A 23,095-nucleotide genomic window follows, 5' to 3' on the forward strand; every position below is an offset into this window, starting at 1 on the left:
TTAGGATAATCTTTAAATGGCTGTTACTTGAGGCGAAAAAATATTTGCGAAAGCTTTACCACTTTTAAGGACAACTGTAAACGATGGTTTCAGATTTCGTACTCTGGATTAAGGGGCGATTTGGGCGTAATGACAAAAAATCTTGCACTTGGAGACTAAATTTGGAGTAGCAATGCCATCTTTAATTAAAAGTCTATCTCCTTTATTCATAGACGTTATTTATCTAAGGACGGGGCATTGCTGTGATAACAAGTCTGTTTCTCAATCCTGATGGCATGGCAGCCTTCGCAGTGCGTAGGCATGGGGCCGTTGTGATTGGCTAATGTTGAGATACAACTAGATTCTAGTTGGCTTTCAGATATACAAAGCTGAATAAACAGAAAGCTGTCATATAAACAAAGTTGAGAAACAGACTTATTATCACAGCAATGCTCCGCCCTTAGCTAGATAATGTCTATGAATATGGGGGTATATCTGTATCCCCGGAAACGTAATATTTAGGACAAACGTTAACGCTGGCTTAAGATTTCGTGCTCCGGATTAAGGAGCGATGTTAGGAGAAACGACAAAATTTGCAGTTGACTGCTGGATGTGTGCAATGCCTCTTTAGCATATCACAAGCTCAGGCATCCCTAAAGATGTAAACAGTGCATCCACAATTATGTTAATAATTATGCACTATAACTACTAGTAATATCTTGTGCGCTCGGTCTTCACATGCTCACATTCCGAATGTACGCCCATGCATGGAGGGACATTTGCCGTGGCCTTAGGCACACAGTTAAGTGACACACACAGAGCTAGCGAACATTTCCTGGTCTTCTCCCCTCCGTACATCCTAAGAAGGTTCCTTTTTCTTCCCTCAGACTTCCTTTCCCCAGAAATCCTCTCCTAACTTTCTTCCAGGGCCCTGATGTCGCTTAGTCTGGGGATTCCAGCATCCCATTCGTAGGTTTCTCCCGGTGTTGACTGTGGGATCCGATATAAAAAAAATAAATAAGTACTAGTAATTATGAATAGAATAATGTCAGGCATATACATCTGTAGCAGCCATTTATGGTCCAAATTAATAACTTCCAATCACCAATTTTGGATCGGTCGCAAAATTGAACCAATAAGGATAGAGGTTAATATAGGTCATTAATTTTAAATGATTTATATTCTTAACCTATCCAATGATAGCCATGGTAATGCTATTGAAACAAACGTCACTAAGAGTTATAATAACGCAAAATAGATTCAGTAAACTCTACAACTCGCATTTACAATATAAAATTAAACATTCAAATTAGCATTCAGCTTTAGCTATTTATTCAGAGGTACGGCAGTGTGCAATTGTTTGTGGAATGGCCGTGTTGAAAGGACAGTAATTACAACAGTCGACGGGGGTTGAAGAGTAGATCAAAGTGCACAAACTACGTTTATGTTAAGATTTATGGAGAGGATTTTTTTAATTCAAGCATTGTACTTGCATTATTGTTGAAGGAAATTTTAGCCCCTAAGACCGCCTTTTTGTGCTTATACTATACTTATATCAAAAGACCGTTGTGTTGAAGTCTCAGGTTCGATCCCCGGTTTGGTAGTGATATCATTATTATCAGCAGCAGGACTTCCGCTGCTGATCATGGGCCTTTCCCAATGATTTCCAGATCGACGTATTGGACGCGTCTTGCATCCTGCGACTTTTAGTATTATATTATTATAGTTTTATTGGGTTTTTCTATTAATTGGCTCGTAGTCTAGAATCTACAACATAGCGATAGAATACCTATCACATCATGGGACGTACGACGCTTCTGTGTACCGCTTTGGGGATGAAAAGCATGACTGTGTGACATTTTAGCCAGTATCATTCCTGAAACTTATGACTTAACATCTAACGTCTCAGGGTGACTGACTGACTGTTACACCTCTAGGATTCATTCTTCCTGACACCGACACGACCCTCTGTCGAGTCAGCATAATCGCTCTTAATGTAGGCCCGGACATTGGCCGAGTCCTTGTCTCCATCCGTCCCATACTAATCGATCGTCACACAGCTAAGTTTCCGATGGAAAATAAAATTGACTTTTTTTAAAAGCCCTTCATCTTTTCGCTCGCAGTATTATTACTTAGTACTTGGCAAATGCAGATTAGACGGTGCTATTATCTACGGAGGGTCATATCATTTAGAAAAAAAAAGTTTTGTTAAAACTTCCCTTTTTCGGTGTTTGGTAGAAAAACAGGAAATTAGGTAACCTATTGTTTTAGCATCTAATAAATTAGAGAGGCGACTGCAATGCTATGATTGTGCTATTCCTCATTTTGGAAACATGATGCTTGCAAACTTCAAACAACCATTTTGTAAGTGATACGTCATACACATATGTAGTTTTTAATAATTAACAGGGTTTATGGATGCATGCCGGCGGGTTGACTCATCGGTGTGCATGCACTTCAGTTCCTCAAGTTAAGTGGCTTAGCTTGTGCAAATCTGGCGAAGATTAATGCATCTTTTATTTGGGTGGACTGGCTTGATGGGACTTAATGATGTTCTTGAGTTGTCTTGTAACTATTAAAAATTGATCAATGATTTTTTAAGTTTGCGCGAATTGTAGACATTGAAATAAAACTATTTATTTCCCGACGTTTCGAAGACTTTGCCGCCTTCATGTTCAGGCGTCCCTTTGATCACGAAGGCTGCTAAGTCTTGTAAACGTTGGAAGAAAACTATAATATAAAAAACCGCGATAAAATATAAAAAATAGTGTTAATTCAATATTATAAATTGGTCAAGATATGAGTAAATATAGGCCAAGGTAAAATACTAAACAGAGTAATATATGTGCAAAAAATAGGCTAATTGCGCCTATTTTTTATATAAATTAAATCTTGATACTGATTAGGAGATTAATAAAACATCTAAATGCCACAAAAATTCTTACACCACAGATAGTTTTAGACCTACGATAAAATATACTATGTTCTGTATTAAAAATTTAAAATATTGTTGCTGCGATGCATTTGAAACAAAGTATTTTCGCGTCCGAAATTGTCTCTGTAATAAAATTATGCAGTTCAATTTTGTTCGTAGATCCGCCCGCGTCTAACTCATTTCCCGAAATAAAATTCTTATTGGAGTAGAGCAAGTCCTTGAGGACTAGGACAAGACATCTAGACCTGTCTGTGTACCTTATTTCATCCAAATCGATTATTGGAGTATAACAAGTCTTTGAGGACTAGTCTAGGATTAATCAAGGTCTGTCTGTGTTACTTCATCCAAATCGATTTACTGGTTTTTGCGTTTAAGGTCAAGGGGCCCTATTTCGTCTATAGGGCCAAATCCGTCTCTTCCTAAGGGCGTTCTATTCGAAACAGCTTCGGTAGCCGTATATCGCGGAGTCCCCTATCTATACAAAGTATAAAATCCCCTTACATGTCTGTCTGTATGTAATTAATATTCTCGAAATCCACTGAACATTTTTTGCTATGAAATTTGGTTTGGAGATAGTTTAAGACCATGGGAAGGTTATAGGTAACTTTCTATCCCGGGCAAAATATATAGCGGGACCTTACCCCGGAAAACTTCTGCACGCCGGCGAAACTGCGAGCAAAAGCTAGTTTACCTATACGGATATGAAAGCTGTCCTTCGATTAGAAACCCGTAATTGCAAAAAGACGGATATGCCCCTGCAGACGGAATAGGGCCCCTGACCTTACTTCTAATCATATTACAAACATCCTAAGATGTAAACGCCTCCATAGTTTCATATTAATAAGTAGGATTCATACGTTGTTTAAACAAACTGTCCGAATTGTAATATATATTTAGAATTAGATAACTGCCAACATGATATTTGAAACACAATTTATTACGTTGAAGGATGGACAGGCTGTCGGGTTCCTGGCAGACGAAATAGCATTAAAATATCTAGTTCTACTTAAAATGTTTTTTCTGTTAGACTATCGGTCAGTTTTTTATAAAAGAAATCGAAATACTCCCAACCACCTCAATTTCAATTACCTACGTAATGCCCTAAAAGTTTTAAAATTGTAATTTGACTTATTTTTTCAATAACAAATCACATTAGTATTATGAATCATTTAAAAAATAAAATACTTTATTTATCATGTAGGCGAAATTTGCACTTATGATACGTCAAAACAATTTATGAGAATAATTATAATTATTATTTCTAACATTTAAAATAACTTATATAACTACGGACATTTTAAATAATTAAATATTTTTACCTAAGAAAATAAATGAAATAAGAATGTATTTTTTAATTCGGTTATCAAATGCACAGAGCGAAGTAAAAGCTGAAATATTTTGATTGCGTCTTCTGAATGACACGTGGATTAATTAAAACTGTGACCAACACTCAACCGGCCACATTCCACTACGATGACATTTGAAAATAACTGGTACAGGAGTGTTGTACTTACTTATCGTGAAATTATTATAACACTCATACGCCTTTTATCGTCGAAGGGGTAGGCAGAGGCGCAATTGGTTTACCCACTTTCCGCTGAGTGTATTCCGTCCCATGATGTGATAAAAGTTGGGCCTATCGTCATATCGGGCACAAATTCCAGACTCCACGTTAATATTGAGTACAAAATTCTAATATCGCTTTGCCCGACCTGGGAATGAACCAGAGTCCTCAATGAGGCAGTTGTACCGTAATATAAGGCCACCGAGGCAGTCAAAAATAATTTTAATGACTACTTACAATAGAATTGCTGACATTAATTACATAGATCTATTTACACGACAAAAACGTAATTATTATTATAATCACTATTTCCAATACAATTACTTTGCATAGATTAAGTCTTTTTACCAAACAAGATAATTACACAGAAAACATTACGCTTTATACGTCACTAGCGACCCGCCCCGGCTTCGCACGGGTGCAATGCTGACTTTTTAATGGATGTTATTATTATACATATAAAACTTCCTCTTGAATCACTCTATTTATTAAAAAAAACCGCATCAAAATCCGTTGCGTAGTTTTAAAGATTTAAGCACACATAGGGACAGAGAAAGCGACTTTGTTTTATACTATGTAGTCATTAACCAATACACCGAAAACACCAATCTTCAACAACTAACTTCAATTTACTTGTAAGTCTGTTTGTTGTAAGCACTCCCCAACTTTAATACTTTCCCCCTCTAGTGGGGAGTAAAAATACACACACACACATCACATCCCGTGTTAATTGAATGAGTTAATTACAGTTTCAAGGTAAAGGAAGCACATCCGCGAGACACTATAATTAGATGAACGGATGCTATGGTGGCGCCGAAATTGGGATGTTGTGGGGTACTTGGTTCAGTGCTCGAGTCTGGCAAATTAATTATATCTGAGAATGAGAATTCGTCTGGGTAGGTTCTCTTATATATTTTTATTGCCAAACAGCAGTAAAATTCCTGGGAATATTGAGTTTCTTGAAATGGTGGACGCGGTAGTCGAATTCGTAAGTTTGTGTTAATTAAGAAGTTCGTCTCGATCAGTGGTGAAAAGTATATATAACTCAATTCTGCAGGCTTGCTTTCGTGTAGAATTTATTTAGAATCTAATTATCATTAGAACGATTTGCAGACCGCATTCATATTAATACCTATGTGTTTTGTCAAGTTCGCTTTGGAAAATTTCACCTTTCACCACTAGTCTGGATATGTAACATCACTTCGTCTATTTCAATTGTCATGATGTACTTGTATGACACTTTAAAAAATATTGTAGCCAGTATTACTTTGCAATTTTAGATTTAAAATAAATTAAAAATCCTGGGTTGTTGCTACTGCAGTCGTGTTATCACGCGAGTGACTTCCTCATCACGTCATTCTTAAAGATACATTCCACAACCCATATAAAATTGTGATATAAAAACACATACGAATTCTATCTAAGTATTCGCGATCATCCGCGACATTGTTCGCAGAATTTATGATGCGGTCGTGAAAATTTTATGATGCATCGAGACAAAATGTCTTAAGTTTGAATTCCGATCGAGAGCCATCAATGTGGGATGTATTAAAATCCATAGTTAACGTTAAGTCCGTACTGTCTTTGAATTTAGTATTGTTTTTGTATCTTTTAGTTGGCTAACGGTTATTACATACGTATATGTAATATATCTATCATATAATTGCATTTTTTGATGAACCATTACGCTTGTTACTAGAAGGTTACAAATCAATTCTCAAATACCTAGTTATAATGAAAGAAGCGGCGATAGCCTAGTTGGGTGTGGAACGGACTGCCGAGACGAATGTCCGCAAGTTCAAATCCCAAGGGCACACACCTCTGACTTTTCTAAAAAAATCATGTGTGTATTCTTTGTGAATTTATCGTTCGCTTTAACGGTGAAGGAAAACATCGTGAGGAAACCTGCACATCTGAGAAGTTCTCTATAGGAATTTCGAAGGTGTGTGAAGTCTACCAATCCGCACTAGGCCAGCGTGGTGGACTAAGGCCTAATCCCTCTCAGTAGTAGAGGAGGCCCGTGCTCAGCAGTGGGCAAGTATATAATACAGGGCTGATATTATTATATTATTATAAATAGTTTAAGAGATACATCGTAAAAACCATTTCAACCCCTATTTTCAAGATGGCGGCCGTGGGACAAGGGTGACGACCCCACAAACTTGGTTTTAGCTTTACACTGACCCCCCCTACACTTCAAAAAAATAAAATTGCGTCCTCTAAAAAACGCAACCCCAAATGTAACTTTTCAATGGACTACCCATAAACAGTAGAAACACCATCCAACACCTTGAATTAAAAAGTATTGTTTGGTATTCCACTACGCTTGTGATCCTGGGACAGGAGAGGTTAAGTCTTATTATGTCCTGTAGTTACACTGGCTACAATGTCCTTCAAATCGGAATACAACAGTGACTACAAACTGCTGCTTAGCGGTAGAAATAGACACTGCGGTGGTACCTAACCAGGCGGTTTCTCACATATGAGAGACCTACCACCAGTAGTACTATGTTGTAACTATAACAATCATTTAGTGTTCTATTTCACACGTGATTTTTTATGGGAAAACATTTCCATTCAATCAGCCATAAAGGGATAATAAACATTACTACGAACCAAATGTTGTCAAACAGATGTTTCATATCATAATGCAATCGCGGTTTTTTATAACATACGCCAAATGAGCTATTCACTTCATATAAAGTTCTTTTTATGGCTTTTATCGTGGTTCTTTATATTATTATTCTTTCCCGATGTTTCTAAAACTTTGCAGCTTTCATGATCACGTGGGTACTAAAGTCGACCGAAAAATCAAAGTTACAATATCCACCTACATATTACAAATATAAAAAAAAACAATATCCTACCACTACCCTAAATTCAAAGTAACCAGGACCCAGGCAGCTATTTTTTCTCCAGTATACTATATTATAGGGCTACGCGGTGCTTTAATTCAAAGACCTAGTATTGGCAGTCGTAAGGTTGTTTAAGCAAGCGGCTTCCTCGTATCGCCATTTACTTAATACAAATAACATTACTTCTAATAATTGTTGTCGGATATGACTAAGATTTCAACTAACATATCGCTTTGTTATAACATGGTTTTATTTATTTGTTTATATAATATAGTGTAATTTTGAAATTGCGGTTATAAATGTAACTAAATACCGGAGTATCTATCAGTATAGGTAAAGACGATTTTACCTCTGCTAACATTGTGCCAAAAATCATGCATGAAACGAATATTTTCACCAAGAACCTAGTTTTATTGTTCTATTTTTTTCTTATTTCTTTGTAATTTAGTGCTAATATGGCGGGCGTTTGAGTGTATTTCTGTCTGAAATTGTTATTATGCCGTTGGGAAGAATTCTCTTAGAGTAGTAGTAGTGGCATTAGGACGTGTAAAAGCGAATTACTTCTTATTGATATTTATTGTCTTCGAAACTTAGAGTTTATTTTACATATACGGTTCGAATAACTAATTGTAAAATGTTATTTTTAAGAAGATATTTATGTGGTTTCATTTTATAACGCCGTATTTAATGTATAAGTGGTACAAATTAATATAACCGTTATTCTGAAGGCAACAAGGCCTTTTTAATTTGTTCATTACTATTATCGAACACAAACATTCGACAAGAGTTATTAAAATAATATTATTTTCATTCCAGGTCGTGCGCCTCCTTTCAAATATAACCACGAGAAAATAACATTGGAACTAATCCAAAACTATATTTCGGATACCGCAAATACTACGAAAGTTAATCACATTGATGAAATACAATTAAATGGATGATAGAGATGCATTTACCCCGCGGAGTGGTAGTGAAGATATCGAAAACTCAATGCGCAGTGCAAGTGAACTAGTGAGTGATCGAACCGGTTGTGATGATGGGGAAGCGCAACATTTGCGCCATCGTGACCCTGATTGTGTTAATGGCGATAGACATTAGTGTGGAGATCATTGATTCGCGTAAGTACTTTAAATTATTGTTTAAGAAGAAATCATATATCAGCGACAATCAGTAGACTTTTGAGTGGAACATTTAAGATCTGGTACACGCACAATTAATATACAAAAAAAAAAACATTATTTTTGAATAAAACCTATAAAATGACCTATCACTCTAGTATTAAGGGCTGTGGATTTTAACAAAAAATAAATAAATTATAATCTACAGACAATGTTAATGTATTTTACTGTTAGAAATATGACATTACGCTCTTTCTAAATATTATTTATTTTATTACACTTTATACAAAGAATGTAAATGCGGACTTAATGCCGAATCTACTTTCTACCAGTCAACTATTATCACGCTCTTCAAATAATAATCGTGATGGCTATTGATACGTTATCTAGTTCAATATGTAGTGTCGAAGCCGACCTTATTTCTCTGCTGGCTCCCGTCCAAATGGCGCGAACATAATGTACAGTTCGAGCAATTTTGTCACACGCCGCACAGTTAGCCGACGGGTTTAATCCGATACGGATATAGAAAGATTATTAGTTGTAAAGTTACTTATTACTTAATTGTGCTTTTTGGATATTAGTTACAATGATCGATTGGGATTTGAACCTGCGGACATACGTCTTATCAGTCCGTTCCACGCTCAACTAGTCTATCACCGCCATACTGTAATAAGATTAATAAAACAATTCTCATAAAGATTTGTTTGACATATTGACATTGTCTCTGGTTGTAAATTAGGGCCGTCCAAGTATTACGTAACGTAACTTGGAGGGAAGGGGTGTTTCCTAAAACGTTACGATGTGTTACAGGGGCGGCAGGGAGTTCTTACAACGCGTTATGTAACATTGTTTTTTTATTTTACAATAATAAAGGTATTTTAGCGACTTTCCGGTTATTGCGCGACATCATTGTGAATATTAGAAAAAAAATGTCACTTTAGAGTTACGTAACTTTTGGAGGGTTGGGCGGGCGTACACCAAAACGTTACGGCGCGTTACAAGGAGGCGGTGGGGGTCTAAAAAATCTTCAAAAATTGCTTTACATAATAGTCGAACGGTCCCTTACAATACAACCAGAGATCATTAACATCTACTATATCGTGCGGTGGCAGTTAGGGTCCATTTCTTGCATTTACACATAATATGGGAGACCGAATTTATGACCAATATAGTTCATTTTTAAATGTACCAGTTCTATCACGCAATCATTTGTCTCAGTACGGGAATCGCAGTCGTTTCTGTTGAGAGAATGTTAAACATAATGTTTATGGCATAATGTTTTTGTTGCCTTCGTCATGTGAATATAGTTTTTACTCTTTGGTAATGTCTGTTTAAAGTTAAAAAAGGTTTGTTGTTACTTGTACGTATAATAAAGCCGTTCGTTAGATATGTGTATAATTTCAACAGTTTCACACCCGTCTCATCAACCATTGCGCTACAATGACTGTCAAAGACCATGGGAACGACTCGGAATAAATTTGTCGACCACTTAATTTAATACACACTGACTTAAAGTGGATCAAAGTGACTCATTCACCTGAGTCATATTTTTGAGAGCTAATTGTTTTAGTACAGTTTTGTAGCCCGGCAAAACTTTTTGTAATAATCAAACTATTAGTGTCTTTTAGAGAGTATCTTAAGGAGTCATTTGAGCTGATAAGGCGTAGGGCAAATGTTTACATTAGAGACATAATTTCTGTGTAAGCTACAATTTGGTTTTTATAATTTGTATTGATAAAGGTAGATGTATAATTTTTAATGTCTACCGTAACTTTACTTAATTATTAGCCTCTAATTATAACTGTACCAACCGACTTGATGCCACAGGCATTCTCTGCCAGTCAATAATTACGCTGCCTTCCCAAGGCAATTCTTGTGCGTTCGGTCTTCACGTCAAATGCATGCCCAGATACCAGATTTGTCGCAACCCTAGGCACACAGATAAGTGTGTATACCTCATGGTTGACAATTCACATTGAGTCCTACGAGGGCGAATGTTTCCTGGCCTTCTGCCCTCCTCTCATCCTAAGAGGATTCCTTCTCCTTCCCCCATACTTTCGTCCCCAAATATCCTTTCCCAACATCTCCAAGGCCCTGCAGTTGCTAAGCCGGGGGATTCCAGTATCCCATTCTCAAGCGTTCCCTGTTGACTGCGGGGACTATTCAATGATTAAAGAGTATAGAGGATGGGTAATATGGTCACGTGACATGCGGCACATTTAATGCATAAAATGGCGCCGACTCCGCCCCTTACAATAGTGATATGCTAGTACCGAAAATTTTGTATCGACATCGAAGAATTTAAAGAGAGACAAACAAGCCCAAAAAGATCAAATACGAAAAGGGTTAGGTTCTACCATAATATAAATATAACAAACCATAATATAAACAAACAAACTGAAACTGATTTATAAGTAACAATTGTTAAAGAAAGCAGTACCTGTTGTGACAAACATCCAGTTGTGTTTGATCTATATTTGTATGTTGCACTATTCCTTGCTAAAAATTTAAGTTACAGATTAACATATTTACTTAATACATGATAAATGGAATAAGATAGCGTAGTCAGCAATTATTTGGTTGGTTTTATTTTATTTTATTATTATGCTCTTTGATCGAGAAACATAACCATGTTTCAGCAAACTAAAATCAATGAGCGTAAAGATGGTGGTTAAGATAATCAATTATAATAATTATTTGCAATAACAACAATATGATTATGTATCTATTTCCGTGCATGCAAAGGTTGCTCGAAACATAAGACCGCCAATTGTAAAAATATATCTTACATTTCATCTTTATGTTGTTTCTTTTATGTTTATCTATTCTTTTATGTAACAATTCTAATTTTATTCATAGCAATATATTAAAGTAATATTACTATTAGGTGAAGTATAATAATCATTACTATTTTACTTATCGGGAATATTGTTGGAAAACAGTTATCTTTACTCGCGTTAATTAAACGTGTGGTTTATGCATATCTTCTCAAAATGTAAAGAAATATGTATTTGGTGTAGGATTCCAATCACGTCGCTCAATATTCTCAATTCATTTTGCCTTGGTTTTTAAATTTTTTGGTTATCTTAAAAAATATTCTAATTTCACTTAGTTTGTCGTTCTGGATAATACAATATTGATGTGTGCTCTAACATTCTTTCAAAGACAAAACCGTAACTGATAAACGGGCGTCTGTTAAAATATCGATATCAATAATTTCTAAACAAATCCACCCACCCATCCCTAAGCTCGTGTGTAAACAAACATAATGATTTTAATGTGTATAAATCACGCCTAAAAGGGTCCAAAGCTTAACAAACCAGATCCACATATCATTTTAATTGATAAAAACAAATCCAAAAAGTAAATATACAAAGATATTTGCTAATTTTCGGTAAAAACAGTTACTAACCCATGAAAAGATATTTCGGGGTCTTTCTTGCGTGAATTGATTTGCATCCTTTCACACAACACTGAGTCATTTTCGAACCTAACAAATACACTAATAAACATACTGAACAATTGAGAATATGATTATATTACTTTAAATTCAATATTTATGAAGATTTGTTTACATCGTCTGACACTACATGTACTTGCTGACTCGCCTGCAACAAATGGCGCTTCTGCCGCAAGGCGGTCCCAGTGTGTTGAAGTAAACGAAATAGTCCCATATGCGAAGAAAGCAATTATTTTTGTCTTTTTTGTTGCGTTCCAAATAAGCTTTGAGTAAAAGAGATAGACATATATATTGACAATTCTGCGTCGATTTCCCTGACATAAATATAACTTATTCATATAGCTAATTTTTGTGGCCTGTCCTCTTTATATTTAGTCATTGGGACTATTATACAAAAAAAAAAAACAGTCACGCCGATGTAGATTTGATGAGGCATCAAAAGTTATTTTTCTGTATTTTACCCTACGACTGTAAAATCATTTTACGTGTTAAACATTTTGCATACATTAAACATAATTTTACTATCGCTCACAAACAAGTTATGTGGGGCGATACTAATGCATCCCATGACTCCGCTTGTGGATATACATTATTTGCCAAGATATATTCTGAATAACCTAATTGGTCCGATGGCACGTTGGAATATTAGATTGAATTCATTATTGTTCTTTATAAGGGAATTTATATTTGTATTTACATATCGCAGAATAAGATGATGAAAAGAAGTGAGTATTGCCAATATGCTTAATATGTTGACGATAGTGCCATCGAAGGGGAGATAGAGAGATATATAATTACTTTGCTTTGTTGAGTTTACAATGTTTCGTATGATGAGTTAAAGAGCGAGACTATTAAATAACGATCAGGGTGTAAAACTTTTACTGCAAATCAATTGAATTTTAATAATAATAAAAAATAATAATATGAGTTATTTCCTATCTCCAAGGGCTGATATTTAAACGAAATAAAACGTATCAATCAAATTATAGCCTATCATAAAAGTGAGGCAATTGTACATGTATATACATACAACTGCCATTTCATCTCCGTTCGTGTACTTTATACTACGAATAAGTTTTATTTGATTTTAGAACATGGCAAAAAACACAACACAACTCCGTGTCGTTTTGTGATTGGTTGATAGACTGACACGTGACTGACGCATTCATCTCTCAACCAATCACAAACATCGATTTACAAGTCGCGGTTTTTTGAAATTCAAATTTGGTAGCTTTAAATATGACGAACAAACTGGCAAGCTAGCCGCGATTGTGGTGGGAACAGCGCGGCGTCTCGCTGACTCCCACGTCCCGAGTTACGACGTTTATCTCCCGCATTAAGATGCTATATTGAAGCTAACTCACCCGCTGTAATATCTACTATGAATATTTTATATGCCAACTGGCGATCGCTTGCGGATTCGCTTGCATTCGAGATGACTATTTTGAGCCTTTGCAGTTATTTGTATCTGGTAGTTTTGGTTTGATGTCTGTCATGTTCCCAAGCGTTCGTTTTGGATCGAAATTAAATGTCTTTATAGAATCATTAATAATAAATAATATCAACCCTGTATCATATAGGTACTGTCCCATTGCTAGGCACGGGTCTCCTGTACTACAGAGAGGAATTAAGCCTTAATCCAGCCTAGTGCGGATTCGTAGTCTTCACACACCCTCAAAATTTCTATAGAGAACTTCTCAGATATGCAATTTCCTTCACCGTTAAAGCAAGCGAAAATTCACAAACAATACACACATATTTTTTTAGATAAGTCGGGGTTGTGTGCCCTTCGTATTTAAACCTGCGGATATTAGTCTTGGCAGGTCGTTCTACACCTCAACTAGACTATCACCGCTGTAAAGTAGAATAAAATCAATTGGCACTAAAAATATATATAATGTTCAAATTTGAAAACTGAATTAAGTCAGTCTAAGTTTTTTTATGTCTGTAGACGTCTAGGCGGTATTACGCCTTTTAAAATGTCCTTCAAAACTACACTTTTCAAACCGCCAAATGTCAACCAAATATGTTAGTGTTATCAACAGTTTCTGCGTATACTTCTCCCATACAAACAATTTCACAAACTTGCGGATTTATATTAGATAAATTTAATGACCAGATAATAAACGTATTTTACGTACAGACAAACCCTATATGTATTATGTTAAATTATACTAAAACGCACTTTATATCTTAAAATAATTTGAAGAAGCCCGCGCATAAAGCGGAGTTATGGAGAGCTCGCGAACTTGCTGTATCTTGTGTGACTTGATAACATAGATGTCTCCGCTTCGCTGAGCTGTTTCATCACTAGTTTAAGCTCACGACTTCGCCTGCAACCTTTCCGTGAATAAAATTTCTACTGTCAAATTTTCCAGAATAAAAAGTAGGATATAAGTAGGTACTTAGGTAGGTAGGTACGCTCTGAGGTCCTGGGTTCGAATCCCAGGTCGGGCAAAGTGATATTTGGGTGTTTCTGCTCAGTATCAGCCCGAAGTCTGAAATTTATGCCCGATATGGCATTAGGCTCGTTCCCTATCACATCATGAGATGGAACACACTTGGCACTTTGAGGATAAATGCGTGATATTGTGTGTGTGTGTGTATAAGTAGTTATGAAGTAAGATCGTCTCGATGTTTTTAACTTTTGCTGAGGCCTTATTCTCTATCCCGCACGTTATTTTGACAGTGTGTAACAAGCACGTAACACAACGCACCATGTTTAGGACTATGGAAATTTGGCTTACAGAATACCATTCCACACACATTTCTCGAAGATAACATGACACGGCCGCGTTACGCGTTTACACTATCATACAGAATAAGGGCCCTGGTCGCCTTTTTTTTTGCTTCACTTTACTAAACACTAGTAACACCACTTTGCCGTGCTAACGATAGCCAAAAACTAAAGAGTGTCTTTCTATATACTAAGCTTTATCTCTGTACTAACAAACACTCGAACATCTTTTCACAATACCTAAAATTTCACTGTTGCCCAAAAGGAACGGTACGGCCAAGACGATACGTATAAGGTCTGATGTTAAGTATATTGTCTTAATACATATTTACTGAACCTATTCCAAATTAATCTTAAACATAGAGTGTATTTTCGATGGTTACCGAGTAAACTGTCGTATCTGAAAATATACCGATGTTTAATGATTTCTTATGTTTACGCGAATGTTAGACATTGAAATTAAACTAATTTTCGGATTCTATCGCGGTTTTTTATATTTTAGTTTTCTCCCGAACTTTAGACTAGGACTAGACTTAGGTATTATTTACTACCAAACCTATTAAAAAAGTTAATAAATGAAGATTTTTTTTCGTTTATTACAAACACACAATATCACGCATTTATCCTCGAAGAGTACGCTGAGGCGCATCCAGGGCACTCACTTTTCGCCAAGTGTGTCCCGTCCCATGATGTGATAGGGGACGAGCCTATAGCCATTTCGGGCATAAATTTCAGACTCCGGGCTGATACTGAGCAGAATAACACAAATATCACTTTGCCCGACCCGGGATTCGCACTCAGGAACTCACAGCGCTGCCGTACCGCGCATGAAGTACAACTACGCCACCGAGGCAGTCTTCGTTTTCGTTTATTAACTTCTGAATTAAATGAGTTTAGTAGTAAACAGTAATGAAACGGTTAAAAGTTAATATCTTTGTTTTTCCAGATACGATATTTTACATAGGAGTTTATTTGGGTTGGATTATTTCTGGACAAGATGCCGTCAAAAGTAATACTATCATATTGAGTAACTCGCAAGGATCGTGTCATAATTTTAGTCGGACAATATGGTTTACGACTTGGCTTAACGATTACCAGCTAATAAATGGAGTCAGGACCCAGCCAAGAAGTGATGGTACTAAATTATTTACAGAGGAGTATCAATATATACCAGGATTATAAATTGTATAACTATTTTCGTATTGGGAAGTCTGTGGGTAGGTTTCCTCCTCTTATTTTGTTTCTTCTTTCATCTATCCATATTTTACTCCAAATTAAGGACCGGCGTAAGATACTTTCTTAAGCATTATGCAGCACTTAGATTTTTTAAGATTATACCTAACTTTGATCCAATCTGCAGAAAGTAGGTAACAAATATTTATCGATTTCAAGTAGCCGTCGAATTCACGTTCAATTCATAGAGATGAATTAGAATCAAGTATTACAGAATAGCAATGTCAGATTAATTGGGCATCACGTTTTAGGGCCTCTTAGAAATAATCTACTTACTAGAAAGGAAAAGTACTACACTTTAAAGTTGGTATACCAAAAGAATATTTAGCAAAATGTTAACATCCAAGTGGTTCTCCAAACAGTAAAGCTCTTACCTGGGGAAGGTAAACACTCCAGTGATCTGCAGGAGCGAGCTCTTAAAATATGCAGTGTTATGATGCAGCTGAGAATAGTGCAGGCAGGTGTTGTGCTATCTAAATATACGTCGTGTCCACGCCTCGGGTCAGGAACCCGGATAAATATAGATAGTTGACACTTAGCCAATTACTAATTTGTTATATGTATTATTTTCTGGATGGTTGAATATTTTTATCTCCCAATTATTTATAACCATGCAGTATGAATTTAAAGGGAAGTGTTGAAGACAACCTGTTGTCTAATGATATGGCAATGAAAACCTGTATAGAATCCTGTTACGTATTTTTTATTTTACATAAATTTCTTAGAGATCATAAATATGTTATTACCTGAGAAGCCGAAGCCAAGGCTAGTCTTAATCAATAACTGTGAGCTAAAGCGTATTTATTTTGTCCAGATGATTCTATAATAACAGATATAAACACAAAACTTGGAGGTAATTACAACCACGTGCAAATGTCGTCAACAACCAAATGGTATCGTATTCACTATACGTAGCACCTTCGCTAGTTTTTTGCTTAATTTTTATAATTAATTATCTAGATTTCATCCCTGTTGACGTACAGTGACGTGCTTCGATAGGGACTCCACGCCACGTGTCTCGTCTAAATTCGTAACATCTGGCGACATGCCAGCGAGCGCTTCCTTCTTACGCTATGGGGACATTTCTGAATCTAATGCATTTTTTGTTGTTAACGGTGTTCAATTTGATATTTAGGAGCTGGATACTATCTAGTAATAACGCTAGGCTATTGATTAATAGATCTCAGATTCTAACTATAAATCGGAGAATACTTGTGATGAGTACGATTTGGATCCTGCAGCGGCGACTACAAACCCGTGAAAACAGAGTTAAAGAAACAATTGCTTTTTGCAACATACTTGGAATTGTATTGCAGCGGCTTTATATTGAATGGGATGACGATAGTAATCGTATTTTCGTGCCAGATACTAGTGTATTAATCAAGAAAAGATGTATATAGATATGGAAATAGCCGTCTGAAAAACGAGATATTAATTTTCTGTAGAATACATTATTTTATATTTGGATTATACTTATCAGTGTTTATAAACTTTTGAGACTTTCAGAGGCCGTAATAATAATAATATAATAATATCAGCCCTATATTATATACTTGCCCACTGCTGAGCACGGGCCTCCTCTACTACTGAAAGGGATTAGGCCTTAGTCCACCACGCTGACCTAGTGCGGATTGGTAGACTTCACACACCTTCGAAATTCCTATAAAGAACTTCTCAGTTGTGCTGGTTTCCTCACGATGTTTTCCTTCACCGTTAAAGCGAACGATAAATTCACAAAGAATACACACATGATTTATTAGAAAAGTCAGAGGTGTGTGCCCTCGGGATTTGAACCTACGGATATTCGTCTTGGCAGTCCGTTCCACACCCAACTAGGCTATCGCCGCTTTTTCCGTAATACCCTTTCCCTTCCCTGAAGATTTTTTGATCCTTTGAGTGTTTATGAGCAGTGGATACCTCTAACACATCCACTTATATAATATCATCGTCATGCTGGGCATAGGCCTCTCCCAAGATAGGCTACAGAGCCTGGTCTGTTGCTTTATGCATTCAGTCGCTGCCGACCCTCTTGTTTAAGTGGTCTATCTGGCCATAGGGTGTCCCACGATACGTTTGCCAAGACGCGGTCTCCACTCGAAAACACACTTACTTCAGCGGTTATTTGTTCTGCGACATATGGGGCCAGCCAATTGCCACTTCAAACACAAAATATAAAAATATTATTTTGTTTTTATACCAGTGTGTGTCTTGTCCAAATAGTATTATCTAAGAACAAAGCACTATTCTTAACTCTTGGACCGCTATCCTTAAAATCTATTTGTGTTAATTTATTTACGTTACTATTAGATTTGAACTTTAAAGACTATTTACTATTACAATTCTGAACTTTCTTTTTCTAGGTGGCGCTTAGGTCGTTGACTAATTTCGTCACAATGATCTCTGGCTTTCGTCCAAGACATGCCGATCTCTAAATATGTAATGTCACAGTGCAATTCTGTATTTAGGACAGTTTTGATCGGGGAGCGTGGTTATTATTAGTTTTTGGTTTGATTTTGATGCGGTATGGCGAGGGATTTCGCTTTGAAGATGGGGCTAAATTTAGCTGTTTCGTCGCTGTGCCATGAATGTCAAGAGACTACGTGATTTGGAACGAAAGCAATTGTTGATTTGGATTTAGTAGTTTTGGGAATGTGGTGTTTTTTTCCTGTTTCATTAATTTGTTGGTAAAAACGTTTGGTATTGGTAGATGTTTGCTCAATAATAGCAATTTTGAAACTTTAAATCATATTATAAAGAAACAAATTGTTTTAAAGACATTGAGGTTATATACTATTTTAACTGCTGTTTGCAAATATTTATAATGAGTTATTTAAAATATTGTAACTTGCTAATGGTTTTTTTTACTGGCACTGCAAAGTGATAGATAGTATTGCGACTGACGAGAGATGATTACCCCTCGCCAGTCGACAAAATTATGCCGGCCTGTTGGACCGGATATAAACAGGTTGATCCTGAGTGGCACAATTATGTATGCCACTATAGCGGATTTTAATACCTTGTGCACGATGGTTGCTATCCGTGCGGATACAGAATATATAAGTTTATAACGATTTATTGAACCAGAAATGAACAATCTTTATTAGCAGGTCCGGAGATCTTTAATCTCACTTTTTCTATTTTTCAAATATTTACAAATCATCTCCTAAAACAAAACGTCTCAATTCTTTTATATTCGAACAATTTTTCATCAAATCCATTCGAAAAACTGCGCATAAAGCCAATATCATGTATTTATGGCATCAATTTGGTGAGATCATACCAGGGGTTTTTTCTACGTGCATACACCGAATGGAATGATGCAAGCCGTCGAAATGAGAAAAATACTTTATTTCACTCACGTACGCGGGCGTCTGCTGGTCCTTTGTATTGGATAGTGTCACGTTGGGAGGTCCATAAAGTTAGGTGATGAAAAGGTTTTTTAAATGCTCTGGTTCTACGGATTTGATAACCGTTCTTGGTTGTGTTGTAACTGGGGTTCTTGGTTGGGTTTGGGTGTTTCTGATTCCATTAGTATTATTAGGTGTATTTAAATAAATTGGAATTTAACTATATTGAAGTGGCAATAGCCTAGTTGGATGTGGAACGGACTGCTGAGATGAATGTCCGGTTCAAAGCTCAAGGTCACACACCTCTGCATTTTCTATAATTATGTGTGAAGATTTGTTTTTATTGCTTTCAATGACGACACGATACGAACGCCCATAAACAGTAGGGACACCATCCAACACCTTGAATCCTTGAATTACAAAGTATTGTTTGGTATTCTACTGCGCTTGACATCTTAAGATATGAAATGTTAAGTCATATATCCAGCAGTTATACTGACTACAATGAACTACTCAATTCTGGGATTTTTTATTGGAAGTAGATTTACTAAGTTCAAGAATGGAAATAGTGGGATACTATTTGGGTAAGATATGTGTAGGCTTTCAACAATGAATTCAAAGAATCCTGAATATTTTCCACTTAAAACATGAGACCACGCGTCAAAATCTAGTTTACGTAAAACGTTAGAACTAGTCCCAATATCCAAAGAATTTCAGATATCGACCAGTTTCATCTGTTGTTTATTGGAATATGCCTTCCCATTAGCCTGTGAGGATGGCGTAATATTGTATACATAAAACATAACTTGTGCGCATCGCGTCCTCTATGATCTAATAACTGTTTGCCTAGTGTGAACGTTTCCATTGTTACGCCACGCGATTTTAACATTTAGTTCAGAATAATATTACCCTAATAATTTCTTATGTTTACGCGAATCGAAATAAAAATAGTTTTTGATTTTTATCCCAGTTTTTATATTTTAATTTAACATTCGACGGAACTCATTAAAGACATCTCTTTATGTCGGTATCCTGAGATATAGTAGTACTCAGATGGAGCCAACCCATTAACAAACATATACAAAAACTGTCTACATCGTGCTATACTTGAAATATTAATAATGTAACACACAACACGTCCCTACTAACAAAGGAGTAAGCAGAAGTGCTGCTACCAGGGAACATTGTTTTCGCCAAATGTATTCCGTCCCATGATCCCATGAAAGCGAGACTATATTATAATAAATATATTACTTCCCGATGTTTCGAATTCTTTGCAGTTTTCATGGTCACGAGGTTGACCGAGATGTTGGTCGAAAAGCGTCCGAATATCTACATTTTACACTGATACATTTTTTTTAGTCTTGCTGTTGACGGCCCGATCTACGCAGAATGAAAGCAGTGTCTTGAATATTTCCGAGCTGAAAGTCATACCATATTTTTTGTTAGGGAATATGTGACCTCCAAGTCAATTTAGAATTTTGATTTCATTATGTGATTTTATTTAAAACCAATTAATGGTTTTGATGTTACTAAATCTCATATTTTAAGAGAAAATTTTTGTAAATTGTATATTTGTGAGGGCTGTAGGCTTTTTATCTTGAAAAAAATATTTGTCCAGGAAAAACTTTTTTACACTGGCCAAGCTGCAGCCAAAAAGCAAAAGCAGTTAGATATGCAATAACATTTAATTTTGTGGAATACCAATTAAAATAATTCCAACTATATTTTAAGCAACTACCGCATGAATCTAGTCCAACAGGAAATTATACAATGGAAACGCTGATACTAACTCAATTCCCATCACCCGGCTCTTTTGATGTAATAGTCTTTATTCGCCACTGTTGTGCACGCTCTAATGTGCACTACGCTTTATGTTCACGACCTGGACGATGCGGGAGGAGCGGGGAGGGGAGAGTCATTTTTTATAGTTCTGTCTGTTAGGGTAGACATATGTTCAGCAGCATATCTTGTAGCTGATGATAATGATGATGTTGATGACGTAGATGATGCTGCATTAATTAGAAACTATTGAAAGAAGAAAAGATTATTTTGGCGATGGGCTCACCCCCTATATAGTCCATTGAAAAGTTACATTTGGGGTTGCGTTTTTTAGAGGACGCAATTTTATTTTTTTGAAGTGTAGGGGGGGTTAGTCTAAAGCTAAAACCAAGTTTGTGGGGTCTCCACCCTTGTCCCACGGCCGCCATCTTGAAAATAGGGGTTGAAATGGTTTTACGATGTATCTCTTAAACTATTTATCTGACAAAAAAAATGTATGAACATTTTTTGTTGCAAATTAAATTCTCTACAACTTTGGTTTAGTAACTTTTGTCGTAGAACTATAAATAAAAAAGTTATAAGCGAAAATATTAAGAAATTTAATGTTAAGCAATGTCCATTGCAACGTCATCAGAACGTGTGTTTATAAGGTTCATAATATTTTTGTACTCTCATTAATACCCAAATACCCAAGGGACCATTAGGGAACAAAAGAACATCTGCCTGCTATTATTATTATTATTTCTAACCTCTCTTATTGTAAGAATAGCTGATAATATTGTATTGAAGTTGTCGTAATTAAGTTATTTATTAGCATTTTGACTTTTAAAAGTCTTTTAAAAGTCAAAATGCTAATAAAAAAAAGTAGTTTTCACTAAAGTTAAAATCGTGTCTAAAATCATTCGAAATCGTCTTCACAATTAAAAACAGAATAAAATACATCCGCACGTACAGAAATATGTAGCACAACTAAAAGATATAAGTTGAACGACAACTTGAACACAATATTATCAGCTATTCTTACAATAAGAGAGGTAAGAAATAATAATAATCATAGCAGGCAGATGTTCTTTTGTTCCCTAATGGTCCCTTGGGTATTTGGGTATTAATGAGAGTACAAAAAAATATTATGAACCTTATAAACACACGTTCTGATGACGTTGCAATGGACATTGCTTAACACTGAATTTCTTAACATTTTCGCTTATAACTTTTTATTTATAGTTCTACGACAAAAGTTACTAGACCAAAGTTGTAGAGAATTTAATTTGCAACAAAAAATGTTTATACATTTTTTTGTCAGATAAATAGTTTAAGAGATACATCGTAAAAACCATTTCAACCCCTATTTTCAAGATGGCGGCCGTGGGACAAGGGTGGCGACCCCACAAACTTAGTTTTAGTTTTACACTGACCCCCCCTACACTTCAAAAAAATAAAATTGCGTCCTCTAAAAAACGCAAGGTAAGGCCTAAAAAATGTAACATTTCAATGGACTAATAATTTTAGAGGCCAGAATAAGAATGTAAGAGTGAGTGAACTATACGTATAAAAATGTATAAACATATATATCATGTAAAATTAATTTCAGTATTATGTTAGTGTGAAATCCTCTGCAATGTATTAATAGTGTAAAAAAAATAACGATAGAGCCATTAATCTGTTCATTTGAACAATTATTGTTGTGCTGCATTTACAAGTAAAAGATTTTGTTATTTTAAAATTTCCATTTTTAACCCAATGAATGTAAACATCCAGAGCCCTCGTTGAAGTTGCAGAGGCTAGACGTCCCGAGAGTCCTTCGGGAAGCGCCTGAACACCCATCCATTGAACTAAGCGCTTTGAGTATCTTTTTTCAAACACTTCAAGTGGCATAGTCGCATCCTTCGTTTTAACATTTTGTTGATAAAACCTTTTTTAAGGACTGTTCGAGTTTTCGCGGTCACGGTTAAAAATATATTTCGTAAAATCCGTAACTGATTTATAATAATATAATAATATCAGCCCTGTATTATATACTTGCCCACTGCTGAGCACGGGCCTCCTCTACTACTGAGAGGGATTAGGCCTTAGTCCACCACGCTG

General features: G+C 35.9%; 1 protein-coding gene across 1 annotated transcript in view; it reads left to right on the forward strand.

Annotated features, from left to right (window-relative positions):
* The window catches only part of LOC115453457 (neural cell adhesion molecule 2), a 132,380-nt gene that overhangs the window by 34,895 nt on the left and 74,390 nt on the right, over window positions 1-23,095 (forward strand). The window contains 1 exon segment of the mRNA XM_030182153.2: window positions 8,150-8,451. Within this exon segment, the coding sequence (XP_030038013.2) occupies window positions 8,367-8,451 (85 nt within the window). The 5' untranslated portion in view covers window positions 8,150-8,366.

Source organism: Manduca sexta, chromosome 13 (genome assembly GCF_014839805.1).
Source record: "Manduca sexta isolate Smith_Timp_Sample1 chromosome 13, JHU_Msex_v1.0, whole genome shotgun sequence".
In the NCBI taxonomy this organism is placed as follows: Eukaryota; Metazoa; Arthropoda; class Insecta; order Lepidoptera; family Sphingidae; genus Manduca; species Manduca sexta.